Source organism: Camelus bactrianus, chromosome 1, assembly GCF_048773025.1.
Source record: "Camelus bactrianus isolate YW-2024 breed Bactrian camel chromosome 1, ASM4877302v1, whole genome shotgun sequence".
Taxonomy (NCBI): domain Eukaryota; kingdom Metazoa; phylum Chordata; class Mammalia; order Artiodactyla; family Camelidae; genus Camelus; species Camelus bactrianus.
Window position 1 is genome coordinate 68,928,598 of NC_133539.1, and position 21,048 is coordinate 68,949,645.

Consider the following 21,048-nt stretch of genomic DNA (forward strand, 5'->3'; position numbering starts at 1 on the left):
CTAGAGAACTTTATTTTATTAAATAAAGAACTTTCTTTTTTATCCTGACTTAGAGAGAAAAAAATATTTTACAAAAATAATAGGAAATGGAGTCTGAGCTCTGAAGGATGGGAAAGTACTCTATTTTTAATCTGTTTGTGGTCCGCAAGTTCTAATGGCGAACTCAAGGTCATTGCACTAGACTGTCAGCCCCATGAGTTCAGGGCCTATGTCTGTGTTTATTTCTGGTAGTGAGCACAGTCCCGGGGATAGATCAGGAAAAAGCATGTATCTCCTGGCGGTGAGCATAAAGGAAAGGCCTCTGGTCTAGAAATTAGCCACTGACTCCTGCTGAGACAATGAGCAAGTCAATTTTCTGCTCTGGGCCTCCATTTCTCCATCTGCCCAACGAGGAAATTGGACTGGCTGGCCTCTCCAAGACCTTCCAGATGCTCCCTTCCCAGGCTTCATTGGGTCAGTCTGCATCCTGCTGTGTAACTGAGAGATAAGTCCCTCCCATGGCCCTGCTCCAAGACTGACTCCTCTGACCCCCGCTCCTAATTTCTGTGCAATGCTCTGTTTTTACTCAGAGCATGCCCTCGACCTTCAGCTGCTGCCACAGCTCTGCTCGTTTTCTGGGAGTAGACAGGAGGGCTTACCCCTGAAGGAAAAGAGAATTGGGTAAATGTTTCTCATGAATTTCAATTGTATTCCCTAGTGGAGTTGTTCCACTCCAGAGACACCAGGTCCCAAAACCAATTCTAGCTGATTCAGAAGAATCAGGAAGTGAAAATGAGCTTCAGAAAAGTGTAACGGAAGCTTATTTTAGGTAGCAAGTGCCAACAGCACAGGCTCTGTAGTGATAGAAAACAGAAGGAAGGTCCCAGCCCTGGGGCAGAGCATGGGGACAGGTGTAACCTGGTGTGCAAATCTGTGTGCTTATGTGTACACAGGTTGCTCTCAGACAAACCTTGGTAAAAAGCAGGGCTTGAGTTTACTTTGGCGTGCTCATAGAAGAAAAAGTAGGGAAGGGGAGATATTTATTTATTCAACAAATATTCATTGAATGCCTATCATTCACTAGAGCTTGGGGTGTGGGGGTAATTAAGACAGAAACCCCTGTCGGCAGGGTATTTACATTACACTGGGGGGAACAGACAATAAACGCTAAATATAATTTACAAGTTAATTATACAGTGGTAGTAAGGTGATTCACAAAGAAATGAAATAGAGCAGGGTAAAGAGGCTCACATGAGTTGGGATGAGAGTTACCACTGCAATATGTTGATCAAGGCGGTCCTTGTGAAAAGGGTGACATTTGAGGCGAAAATTAAAGAAATAGAGGAAGTCAGCCACTCTTCCTGGGAGCAGGAAGAGCCAGTGCGAAGGCCCTAAGGGGGGAAGTTCCTGGTGTGTTTGATGAACAGCAAGGACAGCAGTGTGGCTGGAGCAGGAGGACATGGATGGGAGGTGAAGACAGAGAGGCAGAGCTGGGAGCAGGAAGAGCCAGCCTGCTAGCTAGGGCATCTGGGAAAGGGTCCCTGCTGAATGCTGATAGGCAATGGCAGACTTTACAGGCTGCTTTCACGCCCTGGTGTTATTTGACCTCCTGACTCTTAGAGAATAGAATTAACGTCCACCTAGTACTAGTACTAGTCTGTGAAAATTGAGGCCTGAACATGTGCTTTAAATGATCAGCGAGGGGATCTGGACTGGGGGGTGGGTGGAGGAGGAGGTACTGCAATAGCACACTATTCACCATTCAGATATTCTAGACATTAGTAACCTCAGAACAGAAATCATAGTTAAATGATAGAACAGTTGCACAGTGATGAGTTTTTGTATAATTTATTTCTTTTAATATAATTTAATTGTAAGTTTATGAAACTGAATTTTTCACGATGGCTATGTTTAACCACAGCATCGCAAAAATCTCTTGTAAGCTGATACGAGCCAGTTCCAGGGCACCATTGCCTGGTGAGGCTAAAGTGACACATATGAATGGCAGAGCGGTGACCAGAATCCAAGTCATCTGGTCCCTATTCCAGCTCTGTTGAAAATTTTCCACGGGAAGATTTGAGGATGTACACTGGGGCGAGGCAAGGGGCGGGGCAGGGTCCTGAGCAGTGGCTAACAGGCCAGCTCGCACATTCCTGGAAACTGCCTGGCGACACTGGCTCCTGGCGGGTCTGGGTCCCTTCTCTTCGCTCAGCACTTACTTAATCAGTGCTTTCACCCCAGTCCTGACTGTGACATACTGCTGGCCAGGCTGCCTCTGCGGCAGAGGGATACAACAAGGCTTTGTTTTTGCCTGTCCCCAGGCTAGTTTCCAGTCCTGAACAGTTTGGAATTTAGCCTCCCAGTCCCAGAGGGGATTTGCATGTGAATGGGCCTAGCTCTGAAGTCACAGAACGGGTGAGGTGGGGAGGCCAAGCCATTCCTGGGCAAATGAGAGTGAAGTCCTTCATGGCCCTCCTTCCCAACCGTGATTCCCAGACTCATCCCGCCCACAGCCCCCAGCCCTGCCCCACTGAAATGGTAGGCACTGCCAGTTTCCCACCTGCGGGATGCCTGCCTCCCAAGCTTGGGGCCACCCCTCCCCAGCCAGCTCTTTCTTCTCCCCACACTCTGCTGCCTGGAGACCATGTCCTTTTCTGCCCAGAGCCCTCCTAGCAAATGGGCAATCCCTCCTGGTAACAGTGGGATTCTTGGACTCTAAGGAGCTGCCAGCTGTGTCTCAGGCCTTACTCTGTTCAGGGAGTCTAGCATTTGCATGTACACAATACATACCTTCTTAGGGCCTCACCCAGCTCTATTAGCTCTGATTTTTACTATGATTAACAAACACACTGTATTGGGACTATCAGTATAACTGGGCCCTAATCCTGGCTCTGCCATTATCTGGCCATGTGACTTTCAGCCAGTTACTCCACTTCTCTGAGCCTGTTTCCCCACCTCAGAAAGGAAAGAGATGCTCTTGATAGCCTTTAATGGCCTTTCTATCTCTGAACTCCCATGGTCGGTCCTCTGATTCCAATTACTGAGCCAGGGCTGGAAGTCAGGACATCTGGATTTTGTCTCATCTGCTACTCCTAGGCTATGAAACCTTGGGGTCTCGTGTCACCTCTCTGGTCCTGGAATCACAATGTCTGCCTAAAGTGCATTCAATGCAGGACTGCCGTAAGAAGCAAAGAAAAGAAAGAAGGTGAAAATATCCAGTCAACTGGAAAGTTCCACACAGCGGCAGGAGTTTGGGGGGAAGGACTCTACTATTACTACTGCTAATACAATATTATTATTGTTGTTGTTGTTATTATTATTATTTTATGGCCAAATGACTTGAGCCTGCAGCCCCTCTCAAATGTGGCCAGCTTGAATCTTGACCCCACTAGCTGTGCTATTTTTACTTAAATGGCTTTCAAGAGCTTCCAAAATGCAGTACACACATGCACACACACGCACATCTCTATTTTCCCCTAGTCTCAGGTTCTTGTCTGGCATCTGGTACTTTTAATTTGCTCCTTCTCAAGATCTTTAACTCCAGTTTCGGCAGCTGGATAACGTAGCAAGATTGGCTGTTAACCCCTGGCCCAGTCCCTGTAGGGGACTCACTTGTGCTGAGGGCAACTAGAAGAGCAATGGAGCACTCACTTGTGAGTCAGGAGTCCTGGGCCCAGTGCTGTCACTGAATCACTGGCCTAAATTTGCACATCTAGAGAAATCCTTTAAAACAGAGGAAAGTGTAAGGATTCCTAGATTTACCACTATTCCTTTATGGATGAAAGCTTTTAGAGATCCCTTACTCTAATCCTCTCAAAATTAGGGTAACATCCTTTCGATGTGACCCACCTCCCAGGATTGTTAGGAGGCTTTTAAAGTGCACAGAGCCAAAGGGACCTAAGATGCCACCTGCTAAATGAGCCCGGCTGTGAGGACTCCCTAGGTTTCCTTCCTGCTCCGTCAGCCTAGGACCTCAGGACCTCATAAAAAGGGACGTCTGTGCTGGTGGCTCCAGTGAGATTAGGAATGAAGGTGTGGAAACCTGGAAACAAGAGGGTATCCAGGGATAGTTTCAGTCTCCTATTCTTCTCCAAACATGTGAAATTACCCATGTCCCACTTAGCTAGGAGTCCAGAAAAGTGTCACCTCAGTTGGCTAAATCTCAGTTGTCTAAAATGGTCCTGTTTTTCTTACTAATCTACACAATGCTGACTATATTTCAGGTCCCTTTCTAAATATTTTACATATATTAACTTGTGTCATGTTCACAAAGTCCTATGGTTTTTTTTACACTTTTTTATTGAGTTATAGTCATTTTACAATGTTGTGTGAAATTCCAATGTAGAGCACAATTTTTTAGTTATACATGAACGTATATATATATTCATTGTCACATTTTTTTCTCTGTGAGTTACCATAAGATCTTGTATATATTTCCCTGTGCTATACAGTATAATCTTATTTATCTATTCTACATTTTGAAATCCCAGTCTGTCCCTTCCCACCCCCCACCCCCTTGGCAGCCACAAGTTTATATTCTATGTCTATGAGTCTGTTTCTGTTTTGTATTTATGTTTTGGTTTTTTTAGATTCCACATATAAGTGATCTCATATGGTATTTTTCTTTCTCTTTCTGGCTTGCTTCACTTAGAATGACATTCTCCAGGAACATCCATGGAGATGGCATTATGTTGTCGGTTTTTATGGCTGAATAGTATTCCAATGTATAAATATACCACATCTTCTTTATCCAGTCATCTGTTAATGGACATTTAGGCTGTTTCCATGCTTATGGTTTATAAATACTGTTATTTTCACTGTTTTACAAATGAAAGATCTTTTCTACAGAGTGTACTCATTCCCTAGGGTTGCCATAAAACTTACCATAAATTTGGTTGTTTATTACAGTTCTGGAGGGCAGATGACTGAAATCAAAGTGTTGGCAGGGCCATGTCTCCTCCAAAGGCTGTAGGGAAGAATCCTTACTTGCCTCTTCTAGCTGCCTGGGAGTTGTTGGCAATCCTTGGCACGTCTGGCTGCGGCAACATATCTCCAATCTCTGCCTCTGTCTTCACACTTCCCTCTGTGTGTGTCTCTGTATCCAAGCTTCCCTCTTCTTATAAGAACACCAGTCATTGGGTTAGGGTCTGCCCTAATCCAGCATCTTAACCTAACTGCATGGGCAAAAACCTATTTGGTCCTAGAAGGTCCTGAAGGTCAAGTCAGGTCCAAAAAGTTCAGACTTCAACACATCATTTTGGGGAATACAATTGAGCCTGCAACACAGAGAGTTTAAATAATTTTCCCAACATCTACTAATCAGTGAAAACTCATGTGCAATTTATAGAAACATGAGATCCCACATGATCCAGTCTCAGTAAAGGGTTACATCCAAAACACAGATACATAAACAATTGAAGTCAATTCACAATTTGACTCACTGTCTTGAGAACCGAAAAAAAGGCGGAGATGTTCTTATCACAAACATTCTTTTTTTTTTTTTTTGAAGTATAGTCTAGACATGGAAACAACTTAAATGTCCATCGACAGAAGACTGGGTAAAGAAGTTATGGTATATTTATACAATGGAATACTACTCAGCCATAAAAAAGAATGAAATAATCCCATTTGCAGCAACATGGATAGACATAGAAATCACAAATGTTCTTAAATGTTCCATCCCTCTCCTACATTTCCCTCTTCCTCTCCCTGCCCACCTCACTCACTCCCTCCTCCCTCTCTTGTTCCTTCCCCCAAAGTCTTCATGAACTTAACACCAAGGATCTCTTCTGTTTCCCCTCATTCGTTCACTTACAGCCTATCCACTGGCTCCCTCTTGGACCTGACAACCACAAAAAAACATTCCCTGACATGAGACCCACCCTGCCATGCACTGCCATATGTGAATTTTAGTTGTTCTGAGTTTCTAGCTTTTTCAGAATTTTATTTTTCAATGTATTGTTTGTGTGGAGTTAAAGCAAAGATTTTCATCTCTTTTTGAGCTTTGTTGGGACCCAAAGGCTAGAAAACAATGAGAGAAGGTGAGAGAGTGATGAAGAGTCCTCATACCTGACCATGAGGGAGGGAGGAGACTCAGGTGGTTATGAGAGTTGGAGGTACTAGAAACCCACCCTGAACTTCCAAGCTGGTTCAGTTGTCCTGTATGAGTGCTCTCTTTGTTTGTTGACTGGAACTGATTGATTGTATGCCATTGGGTAGAAGCAAAAGGGAAGGAGCTGTGGACCCAAATTTCTTTTTAAAATACTTTTAAAACATAAAAACAGGAAAAAGAAAAATTAAAATACTTACTGTTCCACTAGCCATTGTTAAGTTTGCTCTACTTCCTTCTACTTTTTATTTTCTATGTATACTTTCAACAGTTATAATTACACTAAATATACAATTTGTTCTGCTTTTTCACTTAATATAACCAACTAAGAACATTTCCAGATCATTGAAAATTCTCCATTAATGAGATTATCAATGGCTGCTTAACTAAGTAATACTAGTGTAACTGTGTAACTGTCCCCCTAGAATTGTGTATTTACTATTGTTTCCAGTTTTCTGTTATTATATGTAACTGCCATAAATATCATTGTTCATAAAAGATTTTTCCACAATTAGAATGTCTTCCTCTACGTTATATTCCCAGATATGGGACCAAGGAAGAGCTTTCTAAGCCAAGAATAATCCAAAATTGCCTGATCTATCTTAGAAGGTGGTGAGTTTCTCATCTCTGCAACTTATTATAAAAAACTTATTGGAAAAATAAACTTACTTTCATAAAGTTGTGGTAGAAAGATAAGAAGTTACATCAGGTAACTTTCAAGGCCCCAAGAACCTATGAGATGGTAACTCTTAAAATTTCAGTTCACCAATGTCAGTCTCACTCTTTGTCCCAAGTTACTCCTTACTTCCCATGACATATCTAGAGTGCTGTGTAACAAACCACTCCAAAATTTAGTAGCCAAAACAACATCGATTTTATTTGTTCATGATGAACAGGTCAGGAGTTTAGGCTAGGCTTGGCAGGATGGTCCCTTTGCTGGATTTGCTTGAGGTCAATCGTGTGGCTCTAGTCTGTATTAAACAGAGTCTAGTCAGGAAGACAGAGCCTCTGCGAGTATTGTGACATAATGGCTATTTATGGGAAGGGAACTCATGCCATTATAGGAGAAGCTAGGAAAGTAAAGGCCCCAGATTCTCATAGACAGAGAGTTGGAGGACCACAGAAATTTCACTGATCTGTTCTCCTGAAGCTGTGGCATGAGTGGAAATGTTGGCATTGGCAGGAGAATCTGAGAACTCAAGCCCATCGAAGAAGCCAAAGTGGGACAATGAAGGGGGAGCTCAAGGAGAGAAGTCTATGAAAAGCTGTTGGCTCTAAGCAGCTACTGTCTCTATGGGTTCCCCTGCAAGCCTCTGGTGGGCCGGGGCCACTGTAGGTCATCAGAGCCAGTAGCTGGAAGGAAGAGCTGGATGCAGAATGGAGGAGAGTGAAGACAAAGTAGAACCTACTGGCACATCTCCACCTGTTCCTCCCTGTATCTGATCATAAAACAGCCTTCAGAGAGTAAGGACTGTTGCCTTCCAAACTCACACACGTTTCTTTTTTGACCAACTCTAACCTGGAACTATACAGGGAAGGCAATTTGGGGGAATGTAGTTTCCAGCCTAACTAAATGGCCAGCAGGGCAATCCAGACACTCTCTGAATATCTCTAAATTATATCTGAAAAGCTTTTCAAGGTTCCAAAGAAGATGTCAGAGGGGCTCCAGGATGTAGCTTGGGAACATTGACAAGCAAAGCCCTGAGGCATTTGGGCTTATATGATAGCCTTTTCTTGTTTGCCTCATGTCTTAAAGTAGTATGAGCATTACTGGCTAGGGAATCAGAATGCTGCATTGTGGACCTGAAGCCACTACTCACTAGGTAATGACCTTGCTTGATCCGTTTAAATCATCTTGGCTTCTAGTTTTTCATTGAGCAGCTGCCAATGTATTTGTAGGCTCTGTTGAGATGACTTTATGGACATGTGGAGAGCAGCCATAGCTGTCTTCCCACAGAAATTTGGCCAACTTTTCTGCTGCCTAGCCTTAGCTTTGCCTCAGAGCTTTGTGCTGTTTCTACTAAGGCAGAAAATTCATAGGAAACAGGCTCTGGCTTCTCCTCCTCAGAGCTTTCTTCCCTGCCTCTTGTCCCCAACCGAACCCCTTTCCTACATCAGGTGGTCGTGACAGGGGAGGGGCAATTGAGACTCTACATGCCCCAGGACTTCCCAGTTCTCTCTGCCTAGTTGTTCTCTCTACTTCCCGCCAGCCCTCCACCTACTATTTCTACCTGCCTAAATCGTACTCACCTTTCAGTCCTCAGCTCAAAGAACATTCTCTCCTTCCTAAGTATTTTCTGATTCCCCTCAGCTGGATGCAATATTTTCACTTTTTAAATCCCTGGGGCTTCCTAGCTTTCACTGCAGTACCTATACTCTGGCGATTCCCTAACACATGCACATTTGAGTTCTTATCTTACTCTCCTACTAAATTTTAACATTCCCAGAGGCAGGGGATTTGTACATTAAGCACATGCAACATATAAGTAATTTTTGGCATCCTTCTCATTATAATGCAGACAGAATGTGGTATCTAAGTCTTTGTTGAGTTGAGAAAAATATATAAATATTTGTTGAGAACATGCATCCATGTTTTGGTGCACTAAGTCACAGTAGTCTAAAAGGACACGGCTGTCCATAATAAGAAATAGAAAAATGAAGTCTGTGATCCCCAGCCAGATGGTTCTCTATTATTATGAATTTTGTGTTTTCATTTGATAAGGAATTTCCCTTCATCGTGTTAATATGGTGACCTCTAAATGGGACCCTGAAATGGGACAGTCCAAGCAGAAGCCAGGGCTCAGTCCTTGCCTGGACTCAGAAGTCAATGATTTTGTAGAATTTTACAATCGTAGCAGGGGCCGCATTTATTAAGCAGGGCCAGTGACCCCTCTGTTTAGGTTATGGCTGGAGCTGTCACTGAGCTACATCCTCTCTGGGAGACAGTCCATGCACCCAAGATAAAGTTTCAAGAGGCCCTTGAGCCAGGAAAGTTGTTTGGCAAAGCGCCTATGTCTTTGGTCATATGCTCTGTGGATTGGGGGGTTCCTTTCTCCGGGGTCAGGACAGTTCCAAAGCAAAATTGGTATCAGGAAATGCTCCTGGTTATCTCTCTACTCTTGAGCAAGTCACTGCCCCTCTCTGGACCTCAGTTTCCTCTAGAAGGAAGGGGATTGAAATAGTTCTTAAAGGTCCGTCCCTCCCAGCTTGAATATTTGAGAACTCTATTCTGAGCTGCAGGCTGAATTCCCATGGCCCTGAGGCCCTCTCTCCCCTGCTTCTAAAGGTGTATTTGGCTGAGAGTTTTCCACAGGTCGTAGCTGGGGCATGCTTACCCATTCTCTGAAATACCCTGGCTCTGCAGGTGATGATCATTTATCTGCCATTATAAAAAGTCCTTAAACCTGAAAGTTACAAAGAGGGAGGTTGTTTATCACAGCCCTTCATTAGGTCTCTCCCTAATCCAAATTACTTCTGGTTGGTTTCACTGGAAAGTGCCCCTGCTATAGGTACTATGGAACCCAAGAGACCTTGGGGATACCGAATTACAGGAAGGAGGCTGCTGTCTCTGAAAGTGTTAATGCTCAAGGCATGACTCTTCATTAGTAATTGATTCTGTATTACTTGGTTATAGACCACAAACCAGTTCAAGTTCATCAAGTTCTCCAGCAGGAAACAGTCTGAGCATTGAAACTCCTCACCATCCTCTGGTTGGTTTATTTACTATATGAACATGGTGACTTGTTAGAATACTAGGATGTCGGAACTGAGAACATAAAGCTCAGCTGCTTCAGACTCCCGTGGGTAGCTGAGAGCTACCGGAGTCAGCCCTGTAACAGTTCATGGTGGAGTCAGGAATAGGGCTCAGGACCTACTGCCAGGTCCACACACTTCACTCCAAAGCAGAGATTACCAAGAGAGTGCACTCCAGTTCATGCAGTTATTCATGCAAGAAGCCTTCTCCCAGGCCCTAACTCTAAATCTATTCAGTCTTATTTTTATTAAGTTCTAACCATAGCAGCTAAATTGGTTTCTATTTAACAACATATTTCCACTAATAAACTGGTTTAAAAAAAAAAACAGGACATAAAACACTACATAAAGAAGACATAAGAATTGCAAAGGCACTGTAGTCTGGGGACCTTCAGTAAAGGGCAAGCAACATTATGCAACTCAATATCCCCGAGATAGTTGATGTTCATAATAATGTCCCTGGATCACTAAGAAGGGTTAACATGTTTTTACCTAAGAAAGCAGGGATTTGTATAAAGGACTTTAAAAAGCATTACACCCCCCAAAATTTTTTTAAATTATAGTTAGGTAAAACTTCAGCTACGTGGAAAACAGATAGTCCAAATAGCAAACCAGCTGTGATGTTCAAGAAAGTGACATTTCAGCTGTGCAGATAGGTACATTCTGCAGTAGTAAGACTGGTGTGAGTTTGGCTAGTATCTGCAGAGAAGAGGAAAAAACAGCAAAGCCATGATCTCATCTTCTGTTTACACTTCAGTTCCCAAAGTTAGTGATTAATTGTCCTTGTGTTTTGTTGCCAGGGAAAATTGTTTTTCTTTAAAACTCCCACTTATTTTAAATAAATAAATCATTAGTTTCAAAACAGAAGTGTCAAATGTCAAGATACTTCTGACATACTAAGCTAATGAACAAAACGATGAATTTACTAGAAGCTACTCGAGATGAGCAGTCTTTGAGAATGTTCCTTTGATGACTTTGAAAGGCAGCAGAAATCATTTTTGATAAGAGATTTTCCCATGAATCTTAGTTAAAACATCAATCTAGAGGTTGCAAACACAACCTTAAAAGAATAGGGTAAGTATAAATGATAGAGGTAGGCCAAGTGTTGGTTATCAAATAAATATACCAACCAGCTACTACACTGTGCTTCCCAAACCGAACTCACACAAAATCAGCTTTAGGCAACCAGTTTAGAATCTCTCCTTGGGTCTCTGAATTTACCTAGGGCCTCTGGTTCCTCCAAAGTAGGGAATTATTCTTTTTAGTAAATAGACAATTTTTGCATCTGAGTTTTAACACAAATGCAACTATTTCTGGGTGATTCCAGTAGTTTCTGAATTATTAAGAGTACCTATTAAGTAGAGTTCCAATTACATGTTTTCCCTTTACACACAGGATTGAGTCACTTCTTGTTATTATGGCATTCAAGGTCAACCATAATCTAGTTTTAACCTGTCCTTCCAAATATATTTCCTCCTACATCCCCACAGACTGCCTGGCTTTCGTCTCGTTCTTAGAATAGGTCTGGCACTTTCAGCTCTTGATGACCAATATTTATTGGGTAACTACTATGTGCTGGGTCCTGTTCCATTCACTGAAGACATATCTGTAAAGAAAACACAGTCTCACTCTCCTGCAACTTACATTTCAGTGGAGATGTTTCATCTCCTTCTGAGTGCATTCCCAATGCCAACACTTCTCCCACTGTATGATAGCTCTGTCTCTGCCTGTTTTCCTCCATCTGAACTCTGCCTCCTTCTGCACAGCTCAGTGTCTGACTCATCTCCTATCACCCCCATACTATGCTTTGTTCAGTGGAAGGCACACACTGAATGCTCAGTGAATGACTTACATTGTGTATAAAGTTTCTTTCCCTGGCTACCTAAGTTCCTGTTGCATATAGAATCCATCTGTGAGATTGCCTAACTCTGGATTTTAACATTGAGTTGTTTTTAACAAATAGGCCTTTTTGTTGTCAACAGAAATGACAAATGTCAAGCTACTTCTGATGGACCTAAACAAAATGAATGAACTAGTGACTGGATGGCCACATTGACTTAAGCTGTTATGTGTCTTTCCTCAAATCCCAGAATCCCTAAACCCCTTTCTTTCTTTGGGCTTCCCAGGCTTCCTGGTCTACTCGTGGGCAGCCCCTCCCTCTTTCCTCCTGGAGACCAGCAGGGAAGCTAACTTGAGAAGCTGTTCATCTTGTTCCCTTTCTCTTTGACCCCAAAGGTAGAAACTGAAGACCAGGTGCTGGCAACCTTTTGTGGCAGGGAGACCACAGACACGGAACAGACCCCTGGCCAGGAAGTGGTCCTCTCCCCTGGCTCCTTCATGTCCATCACTTTCCGGTCAGATTTCTCCAATGAAGAGCGATTCACAGGCTTTGAGGCCCACTACATGGCTGTGGGTAAGTTGGAGAAATGGGTGGTTCATCCCCAGGTCTCCCTTTCTCTCTCAATATTAAAAGTTCCTTGTGCTGTCTTCTTTACAATGGACACTGGTGTACTCACCACATAGATTCTACCATTAATGTCTTACAGCATTTGCTCTGTCACATATCTATTTATCTGTCTATTTTTTGTCTGTATATCATTTTTTTTGATGCATTTCAAAATAAATTGCAGATATCAGTATAGCACTTCCTAAATACTTTGGCATGCATATTGTTTATCAAAGGTTCAATATCCACATTTTTTTCTCTTAATGTAAAATTTACATTCAATGAAATGCACAAATCTTAAGCACATTTGTTGAGTTTTTAAAGATTTATATTTGTATGTAACCCAAACCCCTAACAAGATGATGAACTTCACGGTCAACCCAGAAAGTTCCCTCATGCTCCTTCCCAGTCGCACCTGTCCCATCTCCTTTAGAGGCCACATCGTCCTGATTTTTTCCCCACCCACCATAGATTAGTTTTGCCTCTTCTAAAACTTCATGTAAATGATCACACAGAGAATATATTTTGGGAGTGAGGATTCTTTTACTCAGAATGAAGTTTTTGATATATATTCCTATTGTTGCAGTGTATCAGTAATTGCTTCTTTGCTTGCTGGAATAATTTTCTATTGTATAAATATACTGTAGTCTGTTTATCCATTCCCCTATTGACAGACATCTGAGTTCTATCCATGTTTTGGCTCTCAGGGATAAAACTTTTATGAACCTTTTTGTACAAGCCTTTTTGTGAACATATGTTTTCACTTCTGTTGGGTAAATATCTCGGAGCAGAATTGCGGAGTCATTAGGTAGGTATATGTTTAGTTCTCTAAGAAATTGTCAGACTTTTTCCAAAGTATTTGCACCATTTTGTATCCCTCCACCAATACATGAGCATTTTGGTTGCTCTAAATCCTCACCAACATTTGATGTTATCAATTTTAAAAATTTTAACTGTTCTGGAGAGTATATGGTAGTACTTCATTATGGTTGTACTTGACATTTCCCTAGTGCCTAGTGATGTTGAGAATCTTGTCATGTGCTTCTTGGCCATTCCTGTACCTTTTGGAGGAAAAATATATGTTCAAATTTTTAATTGGGTTGAGAACATACATCTTTTTATCTTTATATTTCCAGTGCCTAGGATACGGCTTGACTCATAGTAGAGACTTAGAGAGAGGCAGGATGGAGGAGAGGTTAAGAGCCCAGGTTCTAGAGCCAGCCCATCTGGATTTGAATGCTGACTCCACCATTTACTATCTGTATGACTTGGAGTAAGTTTTTTAACGGCTCTTAGTCTCAGTTTCATCATCTATAGAAAAGGGATCATAACAGCCCTGCTTGCTATAATCACAACTGTTAGAGAACTGTGGCACAACCAGGAATCCAGTTTCCTGGATTTGAACCTGGCTCTCTTTGATCTTGGGTAAGTTTCCTCATTTATATATGGATGTAGTGGCTACTTATGGGCTTTAGGTGAGGCTTCAAGGGGGGAATACAGGTACCCCCCAACACAGTGAGTGCCCCACACTGAGTGCTCTGTAAATGTTGGCTGTTGTCTTCACCGTTACGCATGACTGAGAGGCTCTCCTTGCCCTGCAGATGTGGACGAGTGCACGGAGCGGGAGGACGAGGAGCTGTCCTGTGACCACTACTGCCACAACTACATCGGCGGCTACTACTGCTCCTGTCGCTTCGGCTACATCCTCCACACCGACAACAGGACGTGCCGAGGTGGGGCCCAGAAATGACTCTGTGCATCGCTGTACATGCCCTGTTTTCCAATAAGATTAGGGGAGGCTCAGAGGGAGGACAGATACGCAGTAGAAACAATTAAGTCAAATCAGAGAGCTGTGCCTCAGATACCACATGGGTTAAGATACCAAAATGCCAACCAGCCTGGAAGTGGGGTGCAGGTTCTCAGAAGACCGCATTTGAGAAGCCCTAGCATCTAGGCCATCCTTCTTCCTGGCAGGAATTTCTCCTTCTTAATCCCTGTTTCCTCTCCTACTGTAGGTAATTGGCGTGGCCAAGTGAAGGGAGAACCCAGGTTTCCCAGTCCTCTTTCTCTGAGCCATGAGCCAGGCCTCACCCAGCAGATCCTTTCTCTCTGCATTTCCATGGCCCCTCAAGTTCCTCTGTGATAGAGAGAACATCAGGGCAAGGGGCAGAAGAGGGAGGAGAGAGGCAAAGACAGAGCAAGAAAACGTCCCATTCCTTTCAGCTCCCTTTGCTTTCACCTCTCAATATGTTTCCTCTCTACCGTAGCCTCCGGGCTAGGGCAGGGATGGAGAGATGGCAGGGCTCAGCCACTTTCCAGGGGGACCTCCTGGTTAGCAGAGTAATAGCCACATAAGCCAATGGTCAAATGTAGTAAGTGCTGTAAAAGAAGTGTGGACTCGGCACCGTCAGACCTGAGTCTGCACAGAGAAGTCACAAGCACTTCCAGAGACAGTGCCCTTGACGGAGATGAGAGAACAAAGAAAAGGAGGGCACTCCAGCAGAGAGAAGAGCTTCTGCAAACATTCAGAAGCGTGACAGAATTTGGAACATTTGGGGAACTGCCAGCGGATTAGTATGGCTGCAGGATAAGGATCTGTGTTTTAGAAAGGTCCTTTGGAAGCAGAGTGAGGGATCATTGGAGGAGGGCAAGGCTGGAAACAAGAATTCTCTTCTCCCTCCTTCAAACCTTTTATTTGCTTCTGAATAAAACCCTATAGGACCCATCAGTATAAAGCAGGTGCATACAGGAGTTTTCTTGAAGGGGGTTATATATTCCACAGTTTTCATTCAGTATTGAGTATATACTTTGTGCTGAGTACATAGGGACTAAGAATGAGCAATGTTTCTCCCCTCTAGCCCCAGGAGTCTTTTTAAACATTCTCTTCCTAATTACCTCACCCATGAAATTTCAATACCACAGATATACTGCATATATGTGTGTCTGTCTGTGTATTATGCCTAAAAAGAGTAACAGCTCCCCTTTCCTAAGAACCAGTTTTGGTCCCTCTGGGCATGATTTTCACCCCTCTTCCCCGTGAGAGGGCTTAGGGTAGAAAATGAAACCATGGGGGTTCAAGAGACCACTCTGAACCTTGTTCTGCAGCTCACAGCTATGGGACTTTGGCTTGGTCATGTCCCCTTTTGAGGCCACAGTTTTCTCATTTAAAAGGGGCAGGATAAACAAGAGCTTAGGAAGAGCTGACGTGCCAGATCCAGGATGGGTCAGCCCAAGGATGGTGGTTCAGTGGCAATAAAGGGGGTTTGGTGGGCTAAGCCATGGCCAGGATCCAGGGCACCGGGTTCTTGGTCGCAGCTGGTGGGGAACAGAGCAGAATCCCTGAGCCCAGGGGACTTACAGTCTAGTGGGGGCGGGAGAGTTCACTAACAAATATATTTCATAATGGCAAGTAGTAGTAAGCAGCATGAAGAGAAGGAAAGCAAGGCCAGGGGCCAGAGAGTGAGGGGTTGTGCAAGGGTCCTGTGTTAGAATGAGGGATCAGGGAGCCTTTGAGTAGAGACCTAATTGAGTTCTGGGCTGAGAAAACCAGACATTCCCCCTGACCACTCCATCTCAAAACCTCGCATCTCAGACCCCTCCTGCTCCCAACCAGTAGGAGAATCGGATGGGAAGGCTTATCACACTCACTACCTTTGAGTCTTGACTCTGCAGATTACTGAGTGTGCGACCTCGCGTAAGTCACCTCCCCATCTATAGGATGGGGATAATGATTCCTTCCCCGCTTGCCTCTCAGGACCACTGGGAAAATCGTACCGTAGCAGATAAGAAAGGGGCTGCTGTGGCCACGGGTGTGGTGTGCCACTTTGCTCCGGTGTGTTTCCCACAGTGGAGTGCAGTGACAACCTCTTCACCCAGAGGACCGGCGTGATCACCAGCCCCGACTTCCCTGGCCCTTACCCTAAGAGCTCCGAATGCCTCTACACCATCGAGCTGGAGGAGGGTTTCATGGTCAGCCTGCAGTTTGAGGACATTTTTGACATTGAGGACCATCCTGAGGTGTCCTGCCCCTATGACTACATCAAGGTAAGACCGCAGTGGACATTGATCCTGGGTAGGCTGGAAAATCTTGGCTGAATTGAGAAAATTGATATTCTTGGCCCTCTACCTTCTCCCAGGATAGGGGGCTGAGCAGTTTGCTTCCCAACATGTAATTACTTAAAATAACATATACCAGCTTAATCAGATCCAGTCTAGGGCGATTCCCCAATCCAAAACTAGCCCTGTGCCCACTTGCAAAATCCTTTCTGCCATGAAACATAATATTCTCTGAAGTAACAGCAAGGTGAGGGTCATACATCTTAGAACTCAGCCCATCACCCATCTTATCCCGGGAGCTATGCTGTGAGACTTATCCAAGCACGTAACCTCTCAGGGCTTCACTTTTCCCTCTCACTACATAAGAATGACAAGAAGATGCACCCAGGATTGTAGACATCACCAGATGAGGGTTAAGGAGTGCTAGTCCTCAGAGGCGGAAGGAGAAAGAGTTAAAGACACAGGCAGGACCCCAGCCTGGTAGCTGGGAAATTCAGATCCACTGAGTGCTTCTTCCTGACTCTCCATCCCAAACCCTACTCTCTCCTGGCAACTGCAAAACTTCCAGCAGGTTTTCTGACTTCTACCCTTGCTCCACACAGCCTGGTCTCTCACACAACATCGAGGGTGAATTTTATAAAAGCCAGGATAGATCAAGATTGTGCTTGGAATAAGCATAAACTCCACACAACGTGGCCTTTCCAACCTCAAGCCACAGCACTCCTGCTGCTGCAGCCCCACTGGCTTCCTTCTTGTGCTTGATACTTGCCAGGCTCCTTCTCACCTTTGACCTTGACCTTTAATGTGGTGTTTTCTCTGCCTGGAAAGATTTCTCCCCTCTTCTTCAAATGACAAGCTCCTACTCATCCTATATGTTTCAAATTCAATGTTGCCCCCTCAAAGAGGCCTTCCCTGACTACCTGTTTAAAGTTATTAGCTATTACATTAATGATGAGTTATAAGACTACATAGATTTTACTACATAAATCATAAACATGTAGCATATATTTATACTATGTATGTATGTCATCCTAATTATTTTTATAATGCTTATCACAGCCTATAATTATTTTGTTTATTATTTATAAGTCCCCCCACCCCTGACTAGACTAAGGGTCTTTGAGAACAGAGGCCTTTTCTATCCTGTGCACCTGGACAGGGCTCTGCCCCTTTCCAAGCCGTAATATGTTCATCTCTGATCAGAGGATTATTAATCTGCCTTGTCCAGGACCATTGTAAATTGTAAATGGGAGAGTGGAGATGGAAACCTTTGGTGAGTAGTAATGCCTACTAAAAATGTGAGTGAATACCAGGGGCTCACGTAGAAGCTTCCAGAAAGTCCCGATGCAGTGTAGAGGCAAACCCTGCAACAGCCACTGCCACTCAGATGTGACCCTGCTTTTTTTCTGTTTTTCTTCTCACAGATTAAAACTGGTCCAAAAGTGCTGGGGCCCTTCTGTGGAGAGAAAGCCCCAGAACCCATCAATACCCAGAGCCACAGCGTCCAGATCCTGTTCCGCAGTGACAACTCGGGCGAGAACCGGGGCTGGAGGCTGTCATACAGGGCGACAGGTACTGCGGCCCCTCCCTGCCTGGGTCACACTGGGTCCCCATGCTCGGCTCTCATGGGGAAGTGGCTGGGGGTGAGGGGCTGCAGGCCTGGGGCTCCTCTGGGGATGTGGCAGGATTCCCAACTCTGCCACCAAGTGGTTTGGGACCAAGGCACATTCTCTCTCCCGACTCCATTTCCCATCTGAAAAATGGGGGCAAGGGAAGCAGTGATGGTGGGTTTGGACTAGACATGGTTTTCAAAACTGGCCTAACTTCAGAATCTCATGGGGAGATTAGGAAAAGAAAAAACTGTTTCCTGAACTTTACCCCTTTACACTGTGGTTCATTGGGCCTGGAAAGGAACCTTCCAGCTCCAGCCTTCCCCAAGTCTGGGGCAAGAATTTGGATGTGAGTCTGTAGCTCAAAATGTTTCAGTATGGCCATTTGCCTCCTTGGGCCCCAAGACTGACAAAGCCCACAGGCCTTACTCCCTAATACCTCAAGGCAGCCAGTCCTGGTCTAAACCCTGCTGGAGCCATTTGACACAAGGGGCCTGCAGTAACTCGAGGAAGAAAGGGGTGGACATTGTGGCAGGACCACAGCTGGGTGTGACTAATCCATCTCATAGACTCCGATGTCCTGGTCTTGCCTGCATTATCATAACATTCAGTGCCTGCTTCTCAGGAGAGGTGTGGAGAGGATATTAACAAAGGAGAGTTTGTCTAGGAAAAATGTCAGGGATGAGTCCTATCCAATTCAGTCTTTTGAAGGGAGGGCTCAGGGGCATATAATCACAGTCTAACACATTGAAGAATGGTCTTGAGAAGAAGGAGTGATCAGGGTCATCCTGAGTGGCATAAAAGAGATAACTATGCTCAATGAGTAAAAATTACAAGGGCATACATTTCAGTTGAACATGAAAATTCTGTTCCTTTAATCAGAGGAGTCTAGTACGAAAGGTCCAGGTGTTGAGCTCCCTGTCACTGTAGGAATGTCAATAGATGTCTGAGCTCTACTACAGAAGATGTGAAGGAAACATCAGACAGGAGTTGTACTCAGTGACATTTAGTATCTTTTCCAACCCTAAGTTTTGATGAAATAATCTGGCTAACCAACTCATTTTATAAATGAGGAAACAGAGGTCCATGCTGGGAAGTGACCTGTTCAAGCTTCCAGAGGAAGCCTTTTCAGGGCCTGGTAGGTCCAGGCCCTCACACCCCAGTTGTGTGGTTTTTTCATGTCCATCAGGCCTTGCATTCTAGAGACTGGCCTCTCTTGACCAGACGTTTCTTTGTTTTCTCACCTACTCCTGTTGTTGCCCCCGACCAGGGAATGAATGCCCCAAGCTGCAGCCTCCTGTCCATGGGAAACTCGAGCCCACGCAAGCCAAGTACTCCTTCAAGGACCAGATGCTCATCAGCTGTGACACAGGCTACAAAGTGCTGAAGGTAAAAGGTCCTGCCGGGGGAGGGGGAACCTCCAGGCCAGAGAATTTCCCCAGAGCCTCCCGGGGCAGATGGGCTTCCACAGTTTGTGATGGTCCCACCACAGGATTTCCTAACTTCCCTGTAAACCTCCCAAATGTGCCAGAAATTCCAGTCTTCTGAAAATTCAGAGCGTGTGTCCCAGACTCTAACTTCTGAAAAGTAGCACAAAAATCAGAATCAGAATCAACAACCTTTACAAAGCTCATCAGGCTTATTGGGGGAACCTGGACAGAAGCAGAGCTTTTAAAAGGTGGCAGATGGGCCTTGCTCACTGTCTGAGACACAGTGGCTCTCCTAGGAATCACCTGATTAACTTAAAAACAAAAGCACCTCCCAGGCCCCACCTGAGATCAATTAAAGCAGAATCTCTGGGGCGGGGCCCAGTGACTTTTCCTGTTAAGTTGCCCAAGTGAGTCGGATGTGAACCAAGCTAGCGGGCCACTGCCCTCAAGGAACGGTCATCCAAGTAGGGCCCCCATCACAGCAGCCCATCACTTATTAGAAATGCAAAGTCTTGGTCCCTAGGCTAGACCCACTGATTCAGAAACTCTGGGGATGAGGCCCGGTGATCTCTGCAAAAAGTCCTCAGGGACTCAGGGATGCTGATGCTTAACTTGGGTTTGAGAGCTGCTGCTCTGAAAAAAGGAGTCGGGGGACAGGATTCTCCTCTTAGACGTTGCCCAAACCCCGTCTTGCACATCGTCCTGACGTCCCTGCAGAGTAGGAATGGAGAATATGAATTCAGCATCTATATTCGCCTTATCCTCAAGCCTTTGGAGGCCTATGGTTGGAAAAGCTCAGTCAAGGACAGCCAGATGTAGAGTCTGAACCGGCGTCCCTGGGAAACAACCACCAACCCCAGCCCTCCTCCCCACTCCTTCTTCGTGTTTCTTCCTAGGATAATGTGGAGATGGACACATTCCAGATCGAGTGTCTGAAGGACGGGACGTGGAGTAACAGGATTCCCACCTGTAAAAGTAAGAAAACACAGTTGGTTGATTACAAGGATAATGAGCTTCCAGTGCCGGGGGGATCGGAGCAGAGACCACATAAGGGGGGAGGAACCTGGTAGTTGCACCCTGAGAAGGATGGGGTGGGAATCCCACAGACACACTGAGGCTGGACGAAAAGCTAGTAATGTTTCTTTGAGCAACAAGATATTGGGATTCCAAAAGAAACTTCTTGCGGGTCCCAGTCTACTTTCTGAATACTAATTTTACCTCTGCCTCCAGACAAGCTGCCAAATTTGCAAAAGGAATGGCTTGTCTCCGGGTTTGAAACTAGCTCTAGCAATTCCTAATTCAGGAAACTATTTTAGCACCAGTGCCCGGAGCTGAGTGACCTTGCCAGTCTTGACGTGGTCGTGAGCCACGTCCACTAAGTCTTCTGTGCAGCTCATGAGTTAGGGCTGTTGGGTCAGCACGGTGGACCCGTGTGAGGTAGGGGGTGCAGCTCTGCACTGGTTCTTGGGACCCAGAGTTCTTGCCTTGTCTCTGCCCCTAACCCACCCAGTGACCATGGACAAGATCTTTCACCTTGGCTGTCATGTAAAGAGTTTGGACTAGCTTTAATATTCTAGAATATATCCCAGTGGTTCTGAAATAATGCAATCCATATAAATCACCTAGTGGACTTTGTAAAAAATACAAATCACCAGCCACCCCACC

At 44.7% G+C, this 21,048-nt stretch overlaps 1 protein-coding gene across 4 annotated transcripts in view; it reads left to right on the forward strand.

Annotated features, from left to right (window-relative positions):
- MASP1 (MBL associated serine protease 1) overlaps positions 1-21,048 on the forward strand; it is a 65,860-nt gene that overhangs the window by 15,681 nt on the left and 29,131 nt on the right. For all 4 annotated transcript variants that reach the window (XM_045519768.2, XM_045519767.2, XM_010959225.3 and 1 more), the window contains 6 exons: positions 12,077-12,254; positions 13,889-14,020; positions 16,135-16,331; positions 17,768-17,915; positions 19,224-19,342; positions 20,280-20,358. In XM_045519768.2, coding sequence (XP_045375724.1) covers positions 12,077-12,254; positions 13,889-14,020; positions 16,135-16,331; positions 17,768-17,915; positions 19,224-19,342; positions 20,280-20,358 — 853 coding nt within the window. The remainder of the gene's footprint in view (positions 1-12,076; positions 12,255-13,888; positions 14,021-16,134; positions 16,332-17,767; positions 17,916-19,223; positions 19,343-20,279; positions 20,359-21,048) is intronic.